The 23,798-nt window shown below is 38.9% G+C and overlaps 1 protein-coding gene across 1 annotated transcript in view; it reads left to right on the top strand.

Moving 5' to 3' along the window:
- SGTB (small glutamine rich tetratricopeptide repeat co-chaperone beta) overlaps positions 1-23,798 on the top strand; it is a gene marked incomplete at both ends in the record, with an annotated part of 53,804 nt that overhangs the window by 13,741 nt on the left and 16,265 nt on the right. The window contains one exon of the mRNA XM_080716609.1: positions 6,219-6,318. Within this exon, the coding sequence (XP_080572735.1) occupies positions 6,219-6,318 (100 nt within the window). The remainder of the gene's footprint in view (positions 1-6,218; positions 6,319-23,798) is intronic.

Here is a 23,798-nt window from a genome sequence, read left to right as displayed (position 1 = left end):
GATGTGCATATGAGTGATATGTGCATGTGTGCCTCTGCCATCTTGTACTCCATTAAGATGTATGTTTACAGTGCACCCATAAAAACTTAAAGAAAAATAAAAAGGTACGTTTGAAAAAGGGCATACTTTTCTTACTCCTAAAGAGATGAGCTCAGTCATCTCGCTAGGTTCACCACAGATACATACCTGTGTTAGTGGGTTTAGTTGCTGTCTAGTGTTGCATGGTTATCATGAGTTTCCTAGACAGATAAATTTATAACCCTAAGTAATATTTTTTTGATGTTTTTGTCTGTATTTCTTTCCACAACCTTGTGAGTATCAACCAGGATTACATCAGAAAGTGCTGTGTCCCTAATAAATAGATTCATTTTAGATTTCAAATTTTTGTCCTCTAAAAAGTGATACCACCACAGTGCCTTATAGTCTTAGAATAGTATGACTTCACAAATTACATGCAAGATAAAGTAACCTCAAGGTCCTCATTGTCACTTGAGTTATAATATTCTCCAAAGAATTTGGACTTAAGCTCCCCAGATACAAATGCATTTTTCATGTATTAGTTTATCTCTTTTTTTTTTTTTCAGTACTGGGGATTGAATCTAGGGGCATTCTATCTCTGAGCTACACCCCCAGCCCTATTTTTTATCCTTTATTTTGAAACAGGGTCTCACTGAGTTGCAAAGGGCCTCAGTAAGTAGCTGAGTCTGTCCACGAACTAAGACCCTCCTGTCTCAGCCTCCCAAATGCTGGGATTACAAGTGTTAGCCACCACGTCTGATTTATTAGTTTTCAATTGGTATAGTTTAACTTGATGTGTTTTTCCCACTCAGGTTTTGTAATGTGTGAAATCTTCAGTGCTACAGGATCTCCTCTACTAGCATTTTACCTCTGGCAGAACATTGAGGGATTGCATTACAGTTGGTGTCCCCCCCCCCCCCCCGGTCCTGGATGTTGAATCAGGGGCATTCTAGCTCTAAACTACACCCCCAGTCCTATTTATTTTTTATTTTGAGACAGAATCTCCCTAAATTGCTGAGGGACATTGCTAAGTTGTTGAGGTTGGCTTTGAACCTGTGATCCTGTGATCCTCTTGTCTCAGCTTCTCAAGTAACAGAGGTTAAAGGCATGTGCCACCACACCTAGCAAGGGTTATGACACAATGAACCTTAATAAGATGAGGGCCTAATAAGATGAAGGCTCAGCCAGGCGTGGTGGCACATGCTTGTAATTCCAGCATTCAGGAGGTGGAGACAGACTGGAGGATTGCGGTTCGCAAACGGCCTCAGCTACTTAGTGAAGCCCATCGCTACTTGGTGAGACCTGTTTCAAAAAATAAAAAGACTAAAATATAGGACCAGGAGTGTAGCTTGGAGGTAGAATACCCCTGGGGCCCATCCCCAGTACCTCCCCCCCCCCAAAAAAAAAAGGAAAAAAAAAAGAAAAAGAAAAAAAAGGATGCGGGCTGCAGGGTTGTAGGTTGGGGCTCATTTAACATGATATCATGGAGAGACTGAATTACTTAGTGCTTTTGCTTTTAACCAAAACTCTTTTTTTCCTTCCTAGTGCTAGAGATTCTATCCAGGGCTTCATGTATGCTAGGCAAACACTCTACCACTGAGCTAAACCCATCCTTTATACTTTTTTATTTCAAGACTGAGTATTCCCAAGTTGTCCAAGCTGGCCTCAAACTTGAGGTTGTCGTGCTTCTGCCCCCCTCGTAGCTGGGAATACAGGCAAGAACCACCAGGCCTGGCTAACCGCACACTTTCATTCTTTCTTTACACTAAGCCATGTCTTATCGCAGACACATTACATGTATAGTGATAGCCATTTTATCCGGATTCTGCTATGCATGTGAAAATAAATGGCCATGGTAGACTGTCAGGCACAGGGTTATTTCAGGCAGCACCTGCGCGACTGAATCAAGGCCTTCCTGAAACATTGCTTTCAAATACTTGATGTGTTTAGCTGCAGTAAGATCAAAAGAAATGAGGAAGGTTCCTTGCTATTATTCCCTGACGGATCACAGAAGTATCTCAGGGCTGTGAGATTTAAAGGAGACAATTGTATGGGAGAATACCATGTAACTCTGATATGGAGACAACTGTATAGAAGAATACCATGTAACTCTGATGTGGAGACAACTGTATAGGAGAATACCATGTAACTCTGATGTGGAGACAACTGTATGGGAGAATGCCATGTAACTCTGATGTGGAGACAACTGTATAGGAGAATACCATGTAACTCTGATGTGGAGACAACTGTATAGGAGAATACCATGTAACTCTGATGTGGAGACAACTGTATGGGAGAATACCATGTAACTCTGATGTGGAGACAACTGTATAGGAGAATACCATGTAACTGTGATGTGCTCTGCAGACGCTTCATTGTTATTGTTCTGTCCTTCATAAATTTCATTTGTGTCCTTACGTTTGGATATTGAATATTTTGTGATGCGAAGCTTTTTTTCATTAACTTATAGTACGATATACATATATAATATTTGTAGAATACATATGTACATTATAATATCTGTACATTTAATAATAGTTTACAGGAGAGCCGGGCTTGGTGACACACACTTGTAATCCCAGCATTTGGGAGACTGAGACAGAAGGATCATGGTTTGAGGACAGCCCCAGCTACTTAGTGAGGTCCTCTGCAACTCAGTGAGACCCTGTTTTAAAATAAAGAATAAAAAATAGGGCTGGGGGTGTAGCTTGGAGGTAGAATGCCCCTGGGTTCCATCTTCAATACTGCAATATATACATATATATACATATATATATACATATATATATATGTGTGTATATATATATATATGTGTGTGTGTGTGTGTGTGTGTGTGTGTATACATACATACACATACACACACATACAGTTTACAGGAAAAGACATAAACTTTTTTATTATGTTGTGGTACTAGGGATTGAAACTAGGGGCATTCTATTTCTTGAGTTACACCCCTAGCCATATATATATGTGTATATATGTGTGTGTGTGTGTGTGTGTGTGTGTGTATGTGTGTGTGTGTATATATATACATATATATACATATATATAATTTCATATATAATCTTTAAAAATTTTTAAATGAAATGGCCTCACTAGGCTGCTTAGAGTCTTACGAACATATATAACATATGTATATATACTAGGAATTAAACCCAGGGATATTCTACCTCTGAGCTACAACCCCCAGCCCTTTATTATTATTATTATTATTATTATTTATTATTATTATTATTATTATTAATTTTTTTTGTGTGTGGGTCTGGGGATGGAACCCAGGGACATTCGACCTCCAAGCTATACCCCCTGTCCTGTATTTTATTCTTTATTTTGAAACCGGGTCTCACTGAGTTGCAGAGGGCCTCATTAAATAGCTGAGGCTGTCCACAAACCACAGTCCTCCAGTCTTAGCCTCCCGAATGCTGGGATTACAAGCATGTGCCACCATACCCGGCTTTTTTATTATTTTTGAAACAGGGTCTCACTGAGTTGCAAAGGGCCTAAGTAGCTAAGGCAGTCCTTGAACCATGATCCTCCTGTCTCAGCCTCCTAGCCTCCTATATTTATTTATGTATTTATGTATTTATTTATTTACTTACTTAATTACTTACTTATTTTTGTTTTAAAATAGAGTCTTAGCCAGGCATGGTGGCACACACTTGTTATAACAGTATTTGGGAGACTGAGACAAGAAAATCACAGGTTTGAGGCCAGCTTCCACAATTTAGTGAAACTCTTCGCAACTTTTGAAATGTTTGTTCAAAATAAAAAATAGGGCTCACAGTATAGCTTAGAGCTAGAATGCCCCAGGGTTTAATCCCCAGTACCACAATTTTTGTGTTTGTGTGTGGTATGGGGGTGGAACCCAGGGGCTTTTCTACCTCCGGGCTATACTACCAGACCTATTTTATACTTTATTTGGAAACAGGGTCTCACTAAGTAGCTGAGGCTGGCTTCGAACCTGTGCGATCCTCATCTCAGCCTTCCAATAGCTGGGATTACAAGTGTGTGCCACCATGCCCGGCCACCAAAATTTTTAAAAAATTTTAAATGAAACAGCCTCACTAGTCTGCTGAGATTCTCACTAAATTTCTCAGGCTGTTCTTGAACCTTCAGTCCCCTATGTCAGGCTCCCAACTACTGCGATTACAGTTGTACACCACCTTGCCTGGTTTAGTAACATCATCATCATCAGAAGAAGGAGAAGTCAAATAATGATGATGATGATGATGATGGGCGTGGCGGCGTACGCTTGTAATCCCAGCATTCAGGAGGCTGAGACAGGAGGACTGCAGTTAACAGACAGCCTCAGCTACTTAGTGAGGCCCTTTGCAACTCAGTGAGATTCTGTTTCAAAAATAAAGAATAAAAATATAGGGCTGGAGGTGTCACTCAGAGGTAGAATGTCCCTGAGTTCCACCTCCAATACCTTAAAAAGAGAGAGAAAAAAAAAGAAGCCATCCATGACAAAAATGACCAGAAGCAACAATATCTCTATAATCCATTAAAAAACTTTGACATGTAAATCTACTTAAATGCCCCACACCAATGTAGTTAACTTTTGCTTAATCATAAAGAACTATGTTATCCTCTTAGCTTTCTTAGACGGCTTTCTAATCTTCTTTGGGGAAGGGTCCCAAATTAATTTTTAATTTTATTTTGTGGTACTGGAGATTGAACCCAGGGGCATTCTAACTCAGAGCTACAACCCAGCCCCCTTTTATTAACATGATCTCAGTAAGTTGTGGAAGGCCTCGCTAAATTGCTGAGGCTAGCCATAAACCTGCAGTCCTCCTGTCTCAGCCTCCCAAGTACTAGGATGTCAGGTGTGATCCATCACACCCTCCTTTTTTTTAATTAAAAAAAGATTTATTAGCCAGGCGTGGTGACGCATGTTTGTAATCCCAGAATTTGGGAGGCTGAGACAGGAGGATCCAGGTTTGCGGACAGCCTCACCTACTTAGTGAAGCCCTTTGCAATTCAATGTGACCCTGTTTCAAAATAAAGAATACAAAAATAAGGCTGGGGTTGAAACTCAGAGGTAGAATGCCCCTGGGTTCCATCCCCAGTATTGCAAACAAAAAACTTTATTGAGATACAATTTATATTTCATACAATTGGTTTCAATTCTATCCACAGAGTTGTGCAGCCATCACCAAAATCCATTATAGAATAGATTCATCACTCCTAAAAGAAATTATGTATCCATGAGTGGCCATCTTGTATTCATTTCCAATTCCTAATCTACAGTAACTTTTGTATGGTTTTTAGATGCATTTATCTACCTGTCTTTCCTTGAATCTCCTGTTCCTATTTCTTGCAAGTTTCTACCTCACCTCCTCCCATTCAGTAGCTAATGATCTCTTAAGATTAAGGCTAAGAGGAGAGTGTTTGGTTTACAGAAAGCTGGAAGAAATCATAGAGGCCTTTGGGATGCAAATCCATCCTCCTCATCCCAATCATTCTGACATTTTCCATTTTTAACACTGGTTCGTACAAATGCACAGGACACTTTCCACCCCCACCTAACACAGTACAAGAGATAGAAGTCCCTTCTTTTGCTGACCAGTTGTTAACCTAGCTGTATTGCCAGATGTATCTGAAGGTGCCCTTCCTGAAAAATGAGAACTTTGTGGAGTAGCCATGGTATCTGAAGTTCTATCTTTCTGAAAATTAATCTCTCCTAAAGATCCCTGTTTAAAAACATTCTATCTTTGGAAGGAATAGCATATAACATTTTTATCTGCCCATACCATATTAGCCCTGTTCATTTCACCAGCTTCCTCCCAGTGGTGTCTGGAGAGCTTGACTGCTGAGCAGGTGTGTGTTTGGGCAGAAGAGCGGGTCCAGGCTGAGATGGTAGCTAGGGAGGAACAGGGCAGGGCAGCTCTAAAAGAGCAAGAGGGGAGGACGAGGTGAGAAGAGATCCACTTTTGCCGTGAGATAATTATGATGGTTGCATTTACTCACACCATGCTTGTATAAAGTGTAGTTTCTAATACTCCCCATTGTTAAAATGATTCCAACATACTGAAAGTAAGTAATATCAGCTCTGCAGTATGATGTAAAATTTATCTCTAGCGTGACTGAGAAATCATGTGGCTGACCCTAATACTGTTATAGTTTTTATGATTAAAATTTATCTCATGATATTTTTTTCTGTCTTGTACTTACTGTGTATATCAATCATTTTATTTTAGGCAATAACCACATGAAAGAAGAAAATTATGCTGCTGCAGTGGATTGTTACACACAGGCAATAGAACTGGATCCCAACAATGCAGTTTATTATTGCAACAGGTAAATTGGCACCATGCTAGCAGGATTCAAGTTCTTGGACATTTCCATTAATAGCTCTGAAGAATAACTGTAAAAGCTTATTGGCTTAGAAAAATTTGAAAGTTCAGATAGTGTAAAGAAAAAAATAAACTTATGAACTTATGCAGAGACAACCACTCTTAATAAGCTTTTGCCATTTTACTTTTTGGGGTACTGGGATTGAACCCAGGGTGGATCCACCTCTGAGCTACACCCCCAGACCCTTTAACTAACTAATTAATTAATTAATTAATTATATAATTTGTTAATTATAAAATTTATTAATTTCTTCTTGTTTAGAAAGAGTCTCACTAGGTTGCTGAGATTGTCCTAGAATTTGTAATCCTACTCTCTCAGCCTCCCAAGTACTGAGATTACAGGCATGCATCACCACGCCTGGCTGCTTTGTGCGTATTTTGTTTTTTTCTTTAATAAGTACATTCAAATTTAGATTTAGCTTTGTTCACTGAATGTATCATAAACATGTCCTTCTTTTATTGAAATCCTTCAAAAACATTATTTACATGGTTACCAATGAGTCTACTTATGCCTTTTATTACTTTTTGTATTTTTAGCACTTATCATGTGGCTGGGACATAAGTACTCAAAGTTATTTTTGTTTTTTTTACAAAGTTATTTTTGAATAAATGGATAGATAAATCTTAATTTATGTAACTCTTGACCTGCTTGTGGATATTGAGGCTGTTTGCATTTTTCAGTATCATAAACTGCAGTGAACATCTGTGTTTCTAAAAATTTTTTCATCATTCAGATTTTGTGGACTTTGGATTTATCCCTAGAAATGCAGTTAGTTGGTTTTTAACAGTTTTATACTGTTGATACGGGTAAATGTTACATAATGTTTGCACATTTAAAAAATGATGCAAATTGTAGAAGTCCTTCCAACTTCTTTGAAAATATTTTATAAATGACTTTCCTCCCCAGAAGTATATAAATATATCTACTTTTGCTGTTCTTTATAAGTGCTAGATATTCACATTGCTAATTATTATTAATTTAATATTATTGTTTCCATACATTTAATCTAACTTATATTTACTTACTGGTATGATTGGACATTTTTCAAATATTGGCTATTTGTGGGATTTTTCCTTCCTACACTTTCTATTTATACTGTATACAGACTCTAAATTCATATGTTGAAACGTGGACCCCACCATGATGCTATTTGAAGGTGAGATATGTAGGAGTTGATTGGGTCAGGTGAGGGAGCCTTTATGAATGGGATGAATGCCTTTATAAAAGAGAATCCCCACCACCACCCCATGAAAACACAGTGGGACCAGCACCTAGCCCAGACCTTAGCCTGTTGATCCGAGACTTAGTGCTCTTTCTCTCCTGGCTCTGCCCATCTTCGCAGGGATCAGACCCCCATAGTCTGCACTCCCAAGCTCCTTTGTCACCTGGTTGTCTATCAGCCCCTTGAGTGCTGGCAGGAAACTGGAGGGTAGGAGGAAGAGAGATGTCTGAGTAGTCAGTTTTTTTCTCTGAATTTTATTCCAGTGATTTTAGGTGTAAAACTCTCCATTTATAAATTTGACAAGCGAGCCAGGCATAGTGGCACATGCCTGTAATCCTAGGATTTGAGAGGCTAAGACAGGAAGATCATAGGTTCGAAGCCAGCCTCAGCGACTTAGGCTCTCAGCAACTTAGTGAGACCCTGTTTCCAAATAAAAAATAAAATAAGGCTGGGAGTATAGCCTGGAGGTAGAAGGCTCCTGGGTTCCATCTCCAGTACTACACACACACACACACACACACACACACTGAACAATAACTTATGTTTTTTGTTTTTTCTATACATTTCAATTTTATCATCGCAATTCTATTTTATTAACAAGTATATGTTAACATCTTAGTTAATGTGATCTAAACTTTCGGAGTTATTATTACCATATTTAGGCAGACATACCCTTTTGAGATGGCCTTCTCTTCCCTAACCTTTTCTTTTGTGGCTTTATCTATTAGAAAAGTCTTTCCTGTATTGAGACTGAATTTGATTTTCTGTATTTTCTATTAGTTGTCTTTACTTAATTTTTAAAGTAATTATTTTTATTATTTTTATTTTTTGTGGTACTAGGTGGTAGAACCCAGGGACTTTCTACCTCCAGGCTATAGTCCCAGACCTATTTCATAACTTATTTAGGAACAGGGTCCCACTAAGTTGCTGGGAGCCTCACTAAGTAGCTGAGGCTGGCTTCGAACCTGTGCGAGCCTCCTGTCTCAACCTCCCAAGCGCTGAGATTACAAGCATGCGCCACTACGCCTGTCTTTCTTTAATTTTTAAGAGTAGAATAAAGAGGATTCTTCTTTTTCATGACAGTATTTTACATTTTGAAGTTTACTACCAGATTCACTGGAGTTCTTTTTTCCATGATAAATGTCTCAGATTTCTTCCATTGCGCATCAGGTAGAGCAGCTCTGAGTCTGTACCTACACAGGTAATCTATTCTCATTCACTGTATCGGTTTGCAGTTCCTAGAAGCTAACATTACATGTATCAGTCCTATAGGGTTCTCGTTTAACTTTTTTTATTTTGGTAGCAGTACTGCAGATTGAACCTGGGGGCATTCTGCCTATGAGAGATAACCCCAACCCTACATTAGTTTTTATTTTTAAACAGAGTCTCACTAAGTTGCTGAAGGCCTGGCTAAATTGCTGAGGCTGGTCTCATACCTGCGCTCCTCCTGTCTCAGCCTCCCAAGTACTGGGATTATAGGCATGTACCACCACACCCAGCCATTTAACCATGACAGGGGGATTGAAGGTTTAAAGCCAACCTCAGCTACTTAGTGAGGCTCTCTGAAACTTAGAGACCCTGTATCAAAAATAAAGAATAAGCCAAGCATGGTGGCGTACACTTGTAATCCCCGCGCTTGGGAGGCTGACACAGGAGGATCACACAGGTTCAAAGCCAGCCTTAGCTACTTATTGAGGCTCTCAGCAACTTAGTAAGACCCTGTTTCCAAGTAAAATATTTTAAAAAAATGAGTCTGGGAGTATAGCCTGAAGGTAGAATGCCTCTGGGTTCCACCCCAGTACTATAAGAAATGAAGGAAGGAAGGAAGGGAAGGAGGGAGGGAGGGAGAGAGGGAGGAAGAAAGGAAGGAAGGAAGGAAGGAAGGAAGGAAGGAAGGAAGGAAGGAAGGAAGATTGGGATGAGGGTGTAGCTCAGAGGTAGAATGTCCCTGGGTTCAATCCCCAGTACCAAGAAAAAAAGTAAAATTTGCACTCAACAAAAATACAAACATTTTAATGTACTTTCACTAAGTTTTGACAAACAAGTCACCTGTGTAACCTAAACTTTTCTCAAGATACTACCATCAGATGTTAAGAAAGCCTTTGTGCCCATTCACAGTCAGTTACCTATAATACCAGGAGCAGTCACTAGTTGTCCCCCTCATCCCAAGCATAGATTAGTTTTTTTCTATAATTTTGTGTGAAGATTTCTATATATGGTCCTATTGATTGAACCTAGGAGTGCTCTAAAACTATCTCCTCAGCCTTTTTATTTTTTATTTTGAGACAGGGTCTTATTAAATTGCCTAGGCTAGCCTTTAATTTGTGATTCTCCTGCCTCAGCCTCTAGAGTAGCTGGAATGATGGGTTTGTGCCACCATGCCTGGCTATGTAAGGTATTTTTGTTGTTGTTGAGATTCAGCCATTATTGCATGTGTAATTTATTCATTCCTTTTTATTCTGTTGTTTTAACATATCACAGTTTTTTTCTACTTGGGGTCATTTTGTCTGATGCTAGTGTTTTTTAAATTATTTTTGCATTATGCTAAAAAATTATAGTTATTTGTAGGTTGGATCCATAAAGAATTTAGTTGGCTATACTGGGAACTTTCATTTTCTTTCTTTGTAAAGAAATTCATGTGTTAATTTGTTCTAACAATCTAGCCCAGAAAAGTAGAAAAATCAAAATAAGTTGTTGAGAATGAAGTCCCCCACCTGTGAGTTGAATGTTTGAAATTTGTTCTTTGTAATCAAATGGATATACATAATGTTTTAATTTAGCATAGGAAACTTTGAAGTAAAACACACTTAACCGTATCATAAAAGGTTATGTATAAGCTGGGTGTCGAGGTGCATGTTTGTAACCCCAGTACTTGGGGAGGCTGAAAGAAGAGGATTGCAGGTTTGAGGACAGCCTCAGTACGTAGTGAGACTCATCAAGCTAGTGAGACTATATTTCCACATAAAAACAAAATAGGGCTGGGGGTGTAGCTCAGAGGTAGAATGCCCCTGGGTTCCACTCTCAGTACTACACACACAAGAAAAGGTTATGAATGACCACATGTCAGTGTAATTAGAAATTGCTTATTTATAGAGCATGGCAAGCTGTATGCTTTTAAATGTGAATATGGACAATGTATGCCTAAATACATCATTTATTTTAATGAAATTATAGTTCATGAACAGTCTTAGTCTGCTAGCACTATTTTAGAAGAAATTCTTGGCAGTACATATGCTTGCTTTTTATTTAATTATTGTTAAACCAAAATCAATAATTATGCTTCTGTTTTGCATTTAAATAGTATCTTTTTCCATTAAGAATTCAGTAACAGAGCATGCTATTTAGTATTAAGTAGTTAGAAAAGCTTATTTACATATCTAATACAAATGCCGAATAGAACTTTCGGATCATTTTGAGGTTTTTTTTAGACTTTTGCAGCTATAAATATCTCAATGGCTGCAGCCTTGCCAGCTCCCCCTTGTCATTTTCCTTTGCCAGATGGCTGCTAAGAGCCGAAAGCTCAGAATAGCAGATTTAAATCTTGCTTTTAATATTCATTTTCACAGTTTTATTACTAATTCAGATATTTTTCACAAACTATGCTTGCTGGGATGAACTAGTTTACTTTTTATAGAACTGACTTTGTTATGTGTTAGAAAATGATCACTTGGCACAGTTCTTTTTTTTGCATGAGTCATTATTTTCTAGTTTTTTTTGTGTGTGTGTGTGGTACTGGGGTTCCTGGAAGCCCTTCTACCTCTGGGCTACACTCCCAGACCTATTTTTATATTTTTATTTGGAAACAGGGTCTCTCAAGCCAGTGTGGCTGGCTTCGAACCTGCATGATCCTCCTGTCTTCACCTCCCAAGCGCAGGGATTACAAGCGTGCACCACCATGCCTGGCCTAGTTTTTTTCTTTTTCTTTTGATACTGGGGATTGAACTAGGGACATTCTACCTTTGAGCTATACACCCAACCCTTTTTCTTCTGAAACAGGATCTCACTAAGTTGCTGAGGGACTCCCTAAATTGCCAAGGCTGACCTTGGACCTGTGATCCTACTGTTGCAGCCTCCCCAGTACTAGGATTACAGGTATACCCAAATCTTATCTACTACTCATCTTCTATTTCAGTGTTTAAGTATCTTACTGATGCTAAAGTCCTGCTTAGATACAAGAATGACCTGAATACTTCTTTGAAACCAATTATATATTTTTCGTTTTTCCCTTTAAACATCTAGTTAGTACTTAGCACAATGTGTGACACTTATATAGATTTATTGTATGTTTTGCCTTTTCTTATATGAATACTTTTTAATTATTCAGTTGAAGGGCAGAGACTGGGACTTCTTTTTGTATTCCCTACGGCCCCTAGCATTGTGTCTTTCAGGAGTTCAGCCAATTTTTGTTGGATGCATAGAGGGCAATAGAAGAAATATAAGGAATCTCCAATGATGTCAAATCAACTAGATGTTCACATTAACACTCGTATACATAAAGCAACAAATGGTTGCGTATAGACCTAAAATGCTTTCAAGTACCTTACAATATGAAATGAACAGCAGCTTTCTATGTCTTCTGTCCCTATGCAAACTTGGTGTTATTTATTTTCCACAATTCAGTGCTGAGTATTCTACTGCCCCCCCTTTTGCAGGTCTGGGGATGCAACCCAGGGGCATTAGACCTCCAAGCTACACCACCTGCCCTATTTTGTATTCTTTATTTTGAAACAGGGTCTCACTAAGTTGCAGAGGGCCTCACTAAGTAGCTGAGGCTGTCCAAGAACCACGATCCTCCTGTCTCTGCCTCCTGAAAGCTGGGATTATAATCTGTGAATTCTAAGTCTTTGTTATTGTGAGTAGTGTGGCAATGAACATTGGAAGTCTATTCTACATATGAGTAGAACCATCACGCCTGGCTCTGCTTCTTTATCCATAATGGGCTCATGCTTTGGGGAATGAATGGGTGGTTGAATGACTTAGCGCAATAAAGGAAATAAAAGATAGAGAAAGAGAGTACCTGATAGAGGGGATTTATATGGAAGGCTTCTTGGGTGATGGGGAGCTAGAGTTGAAACTGGTTTGGAAGGGCAGGTGGAACCAGGATAGATATAGAAGAGCAGATGACAGGTTGCAGGGTGCAGCTGAATGCAGAATCAGGAAGCATTAGGCCATTGCTACAAGGAATGCTAATGCCAGCTTGAGGCTTCTTAGCCCTGAGAAGGATGGAGCGGGGGCCATGGGCTTGTGAATTCCTGTATGAGCAGCCTGTGGTCAGTTTGTGGGGTTTAGACTTGACTTGTTGAACTTGAGTTGAATTTTAGCCCTATGATTTACCAGCTCTGTGATCTTGGGTCATCACTTAGCCTTGTCAAACCTCAATTTCTAGCTGGGCGTGGTGGCGCACGCTTGTAATCCCAGCATTTGGGAGGCTGAGGCCGGAGGATCACGGTTCGCAGACAGCCTCAGCTACTTAGTGAGGCCTCTGCAACTCAGTGAGACCCGGTTTCAAAGTAAAGAATAAAAAATAGGGCAGGGGGTGTAGCTCGGAGGTCAAATGCCCCTGGGTTCCATCCCCAGACCCTCCAAAAAAAAAAAAAAAAAAAAACCCTTCGATTTCTTCACTTGCACAGCAAGGATAATACCAGTTCAAAGCTTATTATCAAGAGTGATAATAGATACAAAGTCCCTAGCATAGTCCCAGATTTTGAATATTTGTTTATTTCAAAAACAGCTATAAGTTTTTTGAGTTGTAGGAATTGATTTTTGCTATAATTTATTTATGGTGGTAGGGGAATGTAGGGTAGCTGTCATTTTTTTTTCTGCCTTATTCCTTATAAAAATAGAACACCAATTAATAATCATTCTTTTATTCTAATGTAACAAAGTGAGGGTGCCTGAAAACACGGTGTCTCTGACTGTATTGTTCAACTGAAATTCTATTAGTTATGCCCTGATAACCAGACAGCTAAGGCAGAGGGTGGACCACATCACTATTCAGCTCAGACATTGCCATGTTTGGCTTCGTTTCACAGAAAATTCAAATATAGCTTAGCTTCTCTTTGCTTTCCCAGCCTCTGAGGCTCAGCCGCCTCTCCTCTTCCTTTTGTGAGCGGCATAAATCTACTTTCACCCAAGCTTGCCATTTGTGATCTAAAGCTGTCAAAATTGAAACACAGAGTCAGAATGCAGGGGTGCATGCCTGTAATCCTCGTACTTGGGAGGCTGAGAAAGGACGAGTGCAGGTTTGAGGCCAGCATCAACAACTTAGTGAGTCTGTGCTTCAAAATAAAAAAAACAAAATAGGGCTGGAGGTGTAGCTTGGAGGTAGAATGCCCCTGCGTTCAATCCCTAGTACCACCAAGAAAAGAAAAAAAAAAAATCAGAAAGCAGCCATCCTCTTTCCTCTTACCCACTTCCTTTCTGAGTCTGATCCGGCTTTATTCCTATCTTACTATATCTGAAGCCATATACTTTATTCTTTCTTTCCCAAATACCTTCCAAATAGCTGATTTATTCCCTTGTCCCTTAGTTCTTAACTTTTGCTAGACTAGTACAAAAGAGACTTACAGTGTCCTCAACTTTTTATGCAGTCTTCTGCCAAAAGGATCTTTCTAAAACATAAAATTGAGCTGGTCATGGTAGTGTGTGCCTGTAATCTCAGTGACTGAGGAGGCTAAAGCAGGAGGATCTCAAGTTAGAGCCTGGCATGGGCAATTTAGTGAATCTCTGTCCCAAAGTAAAAAATTAGCTAGGTGTGCTTGTGTACATCTCTAATCTCCGAACTTGGGAGGCTGAGATAGGAGGATCGCAGGTGGTCTTTTTTTTTTTTTTTAACAGTACTGGGGATGGAGCCCGGGGCATTTTACCTCTGAGCTACACCCCAGCCCTACTTTTTATTCTCTTATTTTGAAACAGGGTCTCACTGACTTGCAAAGGACCTCACTAAGTAGCTGAGGCTGTCCTTAAACTGCAATCTCCAAGTCTCAGCCTCCCAAATACTGGGATTACAAGCGTGTACCACCACACCCAGCAGGATCGCAGGTTTTAAGATCAGTCTCAGCAACTTAGCAAGACCCTGCTTCAAAATAAAAAATAAAATGGGGCTGGGGGTGTAGCTTAAAGGTAAAGTGTCCCTAGGTTCAATCCCCAGTATAAAAAAAAACATTTATTTTAATTAAAATGTAGTAACACTTAAAAATTCAGTCCCTCAGTTTCTCTAGCACATTTCAAGTACTCATTAGTCAGTCACATGTGGCTGGGGTTGTTATATTGGTTAGTAGGGATTATAGAACATTCTATTGGACAGCTGTACAGAGGGTTAACCACATCTTTTTCTGTGCTAGTCTTCCTTTGATACTTCCATGGTTGCACTTATAGTACTATTTATTTATCTCTTTTCCTATGAAATCGGAAGATTGAAAGGCAGGGAAATATCCTCATCATCACTGTATAGTGGTTTTGAGTTCAGAGTCTAGTCTATTATTGCTATTCAACAAAACTTTGATTTGTATTGACTCAGTAGATTTTTTAGAAGGGAGCTTTACCTCTACCTGAAGATCTCTCATGATACAATAATCACATGGCAGCCTGTATGTGTGTTTGTATTCTTTAAAAAATAACAATGTACTGTTATTGAAAATTTATTCAAACTCCTTAAGAGAATAGTACGAGCAACATGTATATTTGTCCTGTAGTCAATAGCAGTTGACATTTTATTGTGTTCTTCCTCCTCTTCTGTTGATCTCTCTATTGGGGCATGTGAGGGTGTGTGTGTGCATATATACCTATGTAAAATTTTCTTGTTGACCCTAAATACATCATCTTTATCTCTTAAGAATAAGAATATATGCCACATAACTATCATACCATTTTCATAAAAAAATAGCATAATTAATATTGAAATTTATCCAGCTCTCTGCCCCCCACCCCTATTTTGGAATGGCATCTCAATATATTGCCAAGGCTGGTCTTAAATTCCTTGGCTCAAGCCATCCTCTTGCCTTAGCTTCCCCAATATTTTTATTGTTGTTTTGTACTCAAAATCTAATCAAGTTTCATGTGTAGTGGTTTGTTGTGCCATTTTAATCTCTGTGGGTTTGTCTGTCTGTCTCTCTCTCTCTCTCTTTTCTTTTGCAGTGTTGGGAATAGAACCCAGAGCCTCAAACATGCTAGGCAAGTGTTGTACCACTGAGTTACATCCCCAGCCCTATTATGCCAATTTGGTCTCTTTTAAATCTAAAATGTATCTCTTGGAACTTTTTCCATGATATTGACACTGTGTGTGTGTCTATGTGTGTGTTGGTTAATAGGGATTGAATCAAGGGGTGTCCTACCTCTAAGCTACACCCCCAGCTCTGTTTAGTTTTTATTTTGAATCAGGGTCTAAGTTACCATGTACTGACACTCAACCTTGTGTTTCAGCCTCCAAAAACTAAGATTACTGAATTCTTTCTTTTTGATATAAAATTAGAATTAGTTGCTTTTTATCCAATTCAAAGGTCTGATTTTTCATCTTTTGAAGTCTCATTCTCATTTCTATCACATCTATTCCATTCTTACCTACTCCCTTTACGATGAATAAGACTTTAACATAGGCTTGATTTCTTACATAGAATTAAATTAAAAGGATGGCCAATAAATAATGCCTGTCTCTATACTTAATGTTCATTCCCTTATGTCCAATATTAATGATCTATATCACCATTTTTGTTGTGTTGGTTTTCAGTTTGTTTAGTTATCTTTTCCCATACTTTTAACTTTAAACTGAGTATGATTATGTTTTTAGTGATATCCAAATTTGGATATCACTTTGGTATCCAAGATGAAAATCTCAGTTATTTATTATTATTATTATTATTATTATTATTATTATTATTATTTTTGGTGGTACTGGGGTTCCTGGAAGCCCTTCTACCTCCGGGCTACACTCCCAGACCTATTTTTACATTTTATATTTGGAAACAGGGTCTCCTAAGCCAGCGCGCGGCTGGCTTCGAACCTGCGCGATCCTCCTGTCTCTGCCTCCCAAGCGCGGGGATTACAAGCGTGCGCCACCACGCCCGGCCCTTTTTTTTTTTTTTTTTTTTTTTTTAATTCAAGTACTGGGTATGGAACCCAGGGACATTCTACCTCCGAGCTACTCCCAAACCCTATTTTTTATTCTTTATTTTGAAACCAAGTCTCACTGAGTTGCAAAGGGCCTCATTAGGTAGCTAAGGCTGTCTGCGAACTGTGATCCTCAGGTCTCAGTCTCCCGAATGCTAGGATTACAAACGTGCACCACCAGACCTGGCTCCTAAATCTCAGTTTTCTATAAGCAAATTTTCAACTATTGATAAATCTGAATTATTTTCTGCTATTTTATTTTTTATGCATGCCTTTTCTTGCCCCTTCCCCTTTTTTGACCTCCTATTGGATTAAGTTTATTTCATTTTTCTAATTATTTAGGAATTATATATTCCATATCTCTTCTTCTTCCTTGGTACTGGGATTGTACCCAGAGGTGTTCCACCTCCAAGCTGCACCTCTAGCCCTTTTTTAAATTACAAGCACACGCTTGTAATCCCCGCGCTTGGGAAGCAGAGGAGGATCGTGCAGGTTCAAAGCCAACCTCGCTGGTTCAAGAGACCCTGTTTCCAATTAAAAATATAAAATAGATCTGAGAATGTAGCCTGGAGGTAGAAGGGTTTCCAGGAACCCCAGTACCACCAAAAAAAAAAAAAAAAAAACATGATCTTGCTAAATTTCTGAGGCTGCCCTCCAACACGTCATTGTCCTGTCTCAGCCTCCCAAGTACTTGGTTTATAGGCATGCGCACCATGTCCAGCTATATTTGTTCCTTTCATGGTCATCCTTGTCAGGTTGTCACTTTGCATTGAGTATAAACAGGTTGGTCGAATCTTATGCTTTCATAGTTCAGTTTCTTTAACTGAAGCAAAGGACTATATGTCTATCTTTTAATAAATATTAAATGTTTTATAACCTTAGTTTGATAATGGCATTAGTCATTCTATCTAAAGAAAGGTTGAGCCGGGCGTGGTGGCGCACGCTTGTGATCCCTGCGCTTGGGAGGCAGAGACAGGAGGATTGTGCAGGTTTGAAGCCAGCCGCGCTGGCTTAAGAGACCCTGTTTCCAAATAAAAAGTATAAAATAGGTCTGGGAGTGTAGCCTGGAGGTAGAAGGGCTTCCAGGAACCCCAGTACCACCAATAAATAAATAAGTAAATAAGTAAATAAAAATAAAGAAAGGTTGACAGAAAACTAGACTCAAAACTACCTTTTCTTTATAGTCTGCCAGTCTCTACCTTCTCTCCTTCTTCTCGACCCCCTCACTCCCATGGACTGTGAGCACTGTCGAGGACAGGAATACAGTTTTGCTTAGTGCTGTAGCTGTTATCAAAAGCATGTGTGATTTGAAAAGATGCAAGGAATTATATTACACCTTTTGAATTTGCTGGCACTTTCTTTGTGTCCCAGTATGTGGTCTATTTTGGAGAAGGTTCCATGGGCTGCTGAGAAGAATGTGTATTCTGTAGTTTCTGGCTGAAATATTCTGTAAATGTCTATTAGGTCCATTTGGTTTATGGTTTTCTTTAGTTATAAAGAGTCTTTACTCATCTTTTGCCTTGAAGATCGATCTAGTGGTATGAGAGGCGTATTAAAGTCTCCCAGAATTATTGTATTTGGGTCTGTTTGGGATCTGATGTCCATGAGGGTTTGTTTTACAAATGTGATTGCACCCACATTTGGGGCATAAATATTTACTATCATTATATCTTCTTGGTGTATTGTTCATTTTAATAAAAGGAGGTGCCCTGATTTATCTCTTCTGATGTGTTCTAGTTTAAAGTCTGTTTTGTTGGATATCAGGGTTGCTACCCCTGCTCTTTTTTGGTCTCCAATAGCATGGTATATCTTTTTCCATCCTTTCACTTTCAGTCTGTGAATGTCTTTGGCTGTAAAACCATATGAAAGAAAAAAAAATTCCAAAAGGATATCTATAACATATGAGCAGTGGTAACTTTGAGATATAGGTTACGTAGATCTTTGTGGTCATTTTTGAAATGCTTGAAATTTCTAGCAAGCATATGTTACTTTTGTGATAAATTCTAATAAATTTTGTTTTAAATATAAAAAAAAGCATGTGTGACAGGCCCCTGAAAGATGTATTAGTTGGTAAAAACATTTCATTTGGAGAAGAATGGCATGGTACAAAGATGGAGAACAGGAGACATGTGGAATCCTTTAGTTGAAGGACTTGTATGGAATACTATACTTGTTTAGTATGGTCCTTTTTTTATAGGGAGTTGGTAAGAGGTAGCTTTATTGTGTTGTTGGTTCCTAGTCATTTCCAGAATTTCATGTTTGAAATACAGCAGGGATCGACCAGTCAGGTAAATGGTTTCCAGTTGCTCTGAGATTGTATGTACAGTAGACAGAGTACATTGCCATCCTTAGCATACAGCCTAACTGAGGTACAGTCAAATTTTACTGTTTATCATAGACTTGCTAGATGATCTTTTAATTTTTATATATTTAATTTTTTGCTAGCTAATCTTAACATATGGCAATGCCACGTGTTCCTAGAAGGAGAACTAAAAAGAGACAATGAATATATATTGATCAATGATATAATTTAATTAAGCAGAGCTGGGAGTATGTAGCTTGGTGGTAGAGTACTTGCCTACCACTGCAAATTTTTTTTGATTTAATTAAGCAAAGAAATACATAGTTAACATTAAATTCAAAGTATAATTGTATATCAATAATGTAAAATAAAATCCACATGGTATTATTGTTCCCTTTGAAAATTTTTGCTATATAACATTTTAGATGTTCAGATGTATTAGAATTTGATTCTATATTTTAAAAAATCACCAATTAGTTATGTAAGGACAAGTATTTCCTTTCAGTTTCCTGAATGCATTTATTAAATGTTTAGGGACAAATATGTTTGTTTTATAACCAAGTCATTATTTTCCACACCCCCCCCCTTTTTTCCCCCAGATCATCTCTACCTCCATCCTCTAGTGACCTTTCCCCCTTCGTGCTAGTTTCTATGATGTGGTCATGACTATATACTGACTGGAATGGAAGCCCTTGGCAGAAAAGAGATGAAATTGGGTTTTTGCTCTTCTGGAACATTTGTTTGTTCTGTTCTCTTTGGTAAAATCACCTTTAGCAGATTTAAAGAATGAGATGTTAGTGATATTTCAAATTCTAGGCCTGTGAATAAGAAGACAGAATTGCCTTGCCAACTGATCTTATATAAGATCTGGACTTAGTATGGCTGTCACGTTCACCTCTGACACCCCCTAGAGAGTTTAATGATATGCAATAAAAGCATTTTTTTTTTTTTTTTGGTGGTACTGGGGGTGGAACCCAGAGGCTTTCTACCTCCGGGCTATACTCCCAGACCTATTTTGTATTTTATTTGGAAACAGGGTCTCACTAAGTTGTTGAGAGCCTCACTACGTAGCTGAGGCTGGCTTCGAACCTGCGCGATCCTCCTGTTTTAGCCTCCCAAGTGCGGGGATTACAAGCGTGCGCCACCACTCTTGGCTTACAATAAAAGCATTATAAAAATCCATCTTAACACTTATGCCACTAACCCCTCTTTTCCTCCCAGTAAATGTTGTAAAGTCACAGAACATAGCTGGCCTTGTGGGTTTGTAATCACAGGTTTAGCTTCCTGAGTCAGTAGGATTTAAGACATTAACTGTCTGAACTGTTGTCCTTCAAGCATCTGAACACAGGAGGCAGAATTGACGAATAGATTTAAAGCCTCTGGAGCATCTTCTGGGCTCTCTGGACTAAAATCACCCATGGGATAGAATTTTCTATGGTGGCAGGACATTGAGCTTGCTCTGAAATACCTTGTCCTCCCCTATTGTTATTATAACAAAGTTTTGGTTCTGAATGTATTGTGGCTTCGAAAGCCAAATAAGCACTAATATAAGATTGTGCTTTTTTTTTTTTTTTTTTTTTTTTTTTTTTTTTGCGGGTCTGGGAATGGAAACCAGAGGCATTTGACCTCTGAGCTACACCCCCTGCCCTAATTTTTTTTTTAATTTATTTTGAAACAGGGTCTCACTAAGTTGCGGAGGGCCTCACTAAGTAGCAGAGGCCGTCCACGAACCGCGATCCTCTGGTCTCAGCCTCCCAAATGCTGGGATTACAAGCATGCGGCCATCACACCTGACTTTTGCTTTTTTTTTTTTTTTTTTTTTTGAGGGCGGAGAATGTGATAACTTCAACTCCAACCCGGGGACATTATTCAATCTACCTCTGAGCTATAACCACTAGTCTTTTTTATATTGAGACAGGGTCTCACTGAATTGCCTGGGGTGACCTTGAACTTGTGATCCTCCTACTTCAGCTTCCCAAGTAGTTCTGGGATTACAGACTTGTGCCACTGAGTCCAGCTTTTTATTTTTTCTTTTACTGGAGATTAAATCCAGGACTTCACTCTACAATTGTGCCAACCCCCCAGTCCAGTATGAGTTCTTTGGAAGTTTACTTTCTGGCAGTTTGTATGCATGTTTCAGCCATTGACAAAGATAAGCTTATCAAGGCTGGGCTCCAAAATTTTCTGAGTTAAAGGAAGATCTCAACTTATCAGGAAGCTTGTGACCTTCATACAGTATAACTTTCATAAATGCTTATTGACTGGGGTCCTTGCATCCCATGGGGAATGGCCAGGGACCCAGGCTCACAGGTTGTTCATCTGCGCTGTGGACCCAGGCAGTGTGGGAATCCACAGCTCCGTCTCGGTCAGAGCTGACCTCTGTTTCTCCTCTTTTTTGTTCCTACTCTATGTGGGTATGTCTTAGAGAAGTTTGTTTTTTTGTTTTTTTTTTTTGTTTTTTTTGTAGATTTATGTTCTCAGTTTCAACTCCAGGATTGATCATTCTTCTTTCAGTTTTTTCTATCCAGGATTGTTTTTACTTAACACATTCTATTCATGGATACCTAAAAAATAATTGATCTATTATTATGTCTGTTTAGTGTTTGTGGAGTACAGCAATAAGCTTGATGTGACATAGAAGGTAGTATTGGATAATCCTAATCAAAAGTTTGAGGGACAGGAGATTAGAAAATGCTTAAGGAATGCTGAGGACCAGTGAGGAGCAAAACTGGAGATAGATGGTATTTTAGCCAGTTTTATTGTTTTCATGTGTACCCACTGAAGTCCATTTAAGTGTCTGAAAGAAGTGACCTTTGACTAATTTCAAAATGACATGTTTGACTGGGTGGCTAAAAAAAATTTTTTTAGCACAATTAAAACAACAGATGTGGGTATAAAAAAATAAAGATCACAGAAATGAGAATAGTGTTTCTGCATGCAGAGGGAGAGGACCCAGAGGTCAGAGAGTTTGGGCTAGCATGGGCATTTGTAGAGGACTTTTGTCTATAGACTCAAGAACATGAAGGAACTCAACTCAGTTTCCAGGCCTTCAACTGAGGTATTCAGAGCTTCCATACCTTGATTCACCAAGGGGCCCAGGTCTTGGCATTACAGGGTTTGAGGCAGAGAGGCTGCAGAACTGCTTTCTCCTTTTCAGTGGTGAGAATCTGCTAAGTGATCACTGCACCATGGCTGTTGAGGTCCATCGGGGAGATGCAGTTACCAAAGCTCACACAGATACCATTTCTGGGCTACTGGTGTCCCACGTCATCCTCTGAGCGTTTGTTTTAGAGATTCTCTTTTCCTTCCTTCTTTCTCTTCTGAGTTAATCCTTCCAACTTTGAAACTTCATTGAGGAGATAACAAAATCACAAGGGTTTTACCCCAGGCAAATGTTCTTTTTACAGAGTTAGCTTTTAAACCTTTTGCTGAGGGACAAGATTATGAGAATTTCTGGGAGAGAATGTCAGTAGATAGAAATATTTCTTTTCTTTGTATTGGAACTCACTTTTTTTTTGGGGGGGGTGATACTGGGGATTGAACCCAGGGGCATTTTTTCTGAGTGCAATCTCAACTCTATTAGTGTTGTTGTTGTTGCTGTTGTTGTTATTGTTATTATTATTATTATTATTATTATTTTAAATTTTGAAACAAAGTCTAAGTTGCAGACGACCTCACTAAATTCCTAAGTCTGGCTGTGAACTTGTGATCCTCCTTTCTCAGGTCCCAAGTACTGGAGTTATAGGTGTGCATCACTACACCCAGCTAAACCTGCTATTAAAATGATTAGTGAGCAACACAGCGCTGTGTGCAGCCTTTAACAGCACGCCCTGCCTTTGTGCCCTCCCTGGTACTCCACTGAAACGCCTTCTCTTTTCAGTTTTCTATCTGGCCATATTAGAAAGGCAGTAAGTCAGTAGATCAGTTCTATAACTTACATATTTGTCTTGTCTTTTTTTTTTTTAAGGAAAAAAAGCCTCTTAATAGTATAAAAGTTGTTTACTGGTATTTTTACTATACAGCTCTTCTACAAATCAAAGTGAAAAAGCAATTATATATGTGACAGTGATTAGAGAGTACAGTACAGACTTTTTTTTTTTTTTTTGGTGGTACTGGGGTTCCTGGAAACCCTTCTACCTCCGGGCTACACTCCCAGACCCATTTTTCTACTTTTTTATTTGGAAACAGGGTCTCTTTAGCCAGCACGGCTGGCATCGAACTTGCGCGATCCTCCTGTCTCCGCCTCCCAAGCGCCGGGATTACAAGCGTGCACCACCATGCCCGGCATACAGTACAGACATTTTAAATAACATTTGGCTGATGAATTTAATTTAATTAAAGTAATTAATTTATATATTTATTTTGTGGTACTGGAGATGGAACCCAGGGGCATTCTACCTCCAAGTGACACCCTCAGCCCTATTTTTTATTCTTTATCTTGAAACAAGATCTCACTGAGTTGTAAAGGGCCTCATTAAGTAGCTGAGGCTGTCCTCAAACCTAGATCCTCCTGTCTCAGCCTCTCGAATGCTGGGATTATAAGTGTGCACCACCACACCTGTTAGTATAACTGATTGTGACTTAATATTTATTACACAGTTATGATCTAAAGTGGAACTGAAAGACATATTTCACATACAAATACTCTTCTCAGCAATATCTGGGTTTAGATGAATGTATAGGAAGTAGGAAAACTGTCAAATATCTTCTCTTAAACCAGCATAAAAATATGTACATTGGCAAATGTTGGATTTTTTCCAGTACCACTCTGGATTCATATTTGTCTTTTCTATA

This window comes from Muscardinus avellanarius, assembly GCF_963383645.1.
Source record: "Muscardinus avellanarius genome assembly, chromosome: 1".
NCBI lineage: Eukaryota > Metazoa > Chordata > Mammalia > Rodentia > Gliridae > Muscardinus > Muscardinus avellanarius.
Note: the sequence above shows the minus strand (reverse complement) of the source record. Positions and strands in the feature narration are given on the sequence as shown.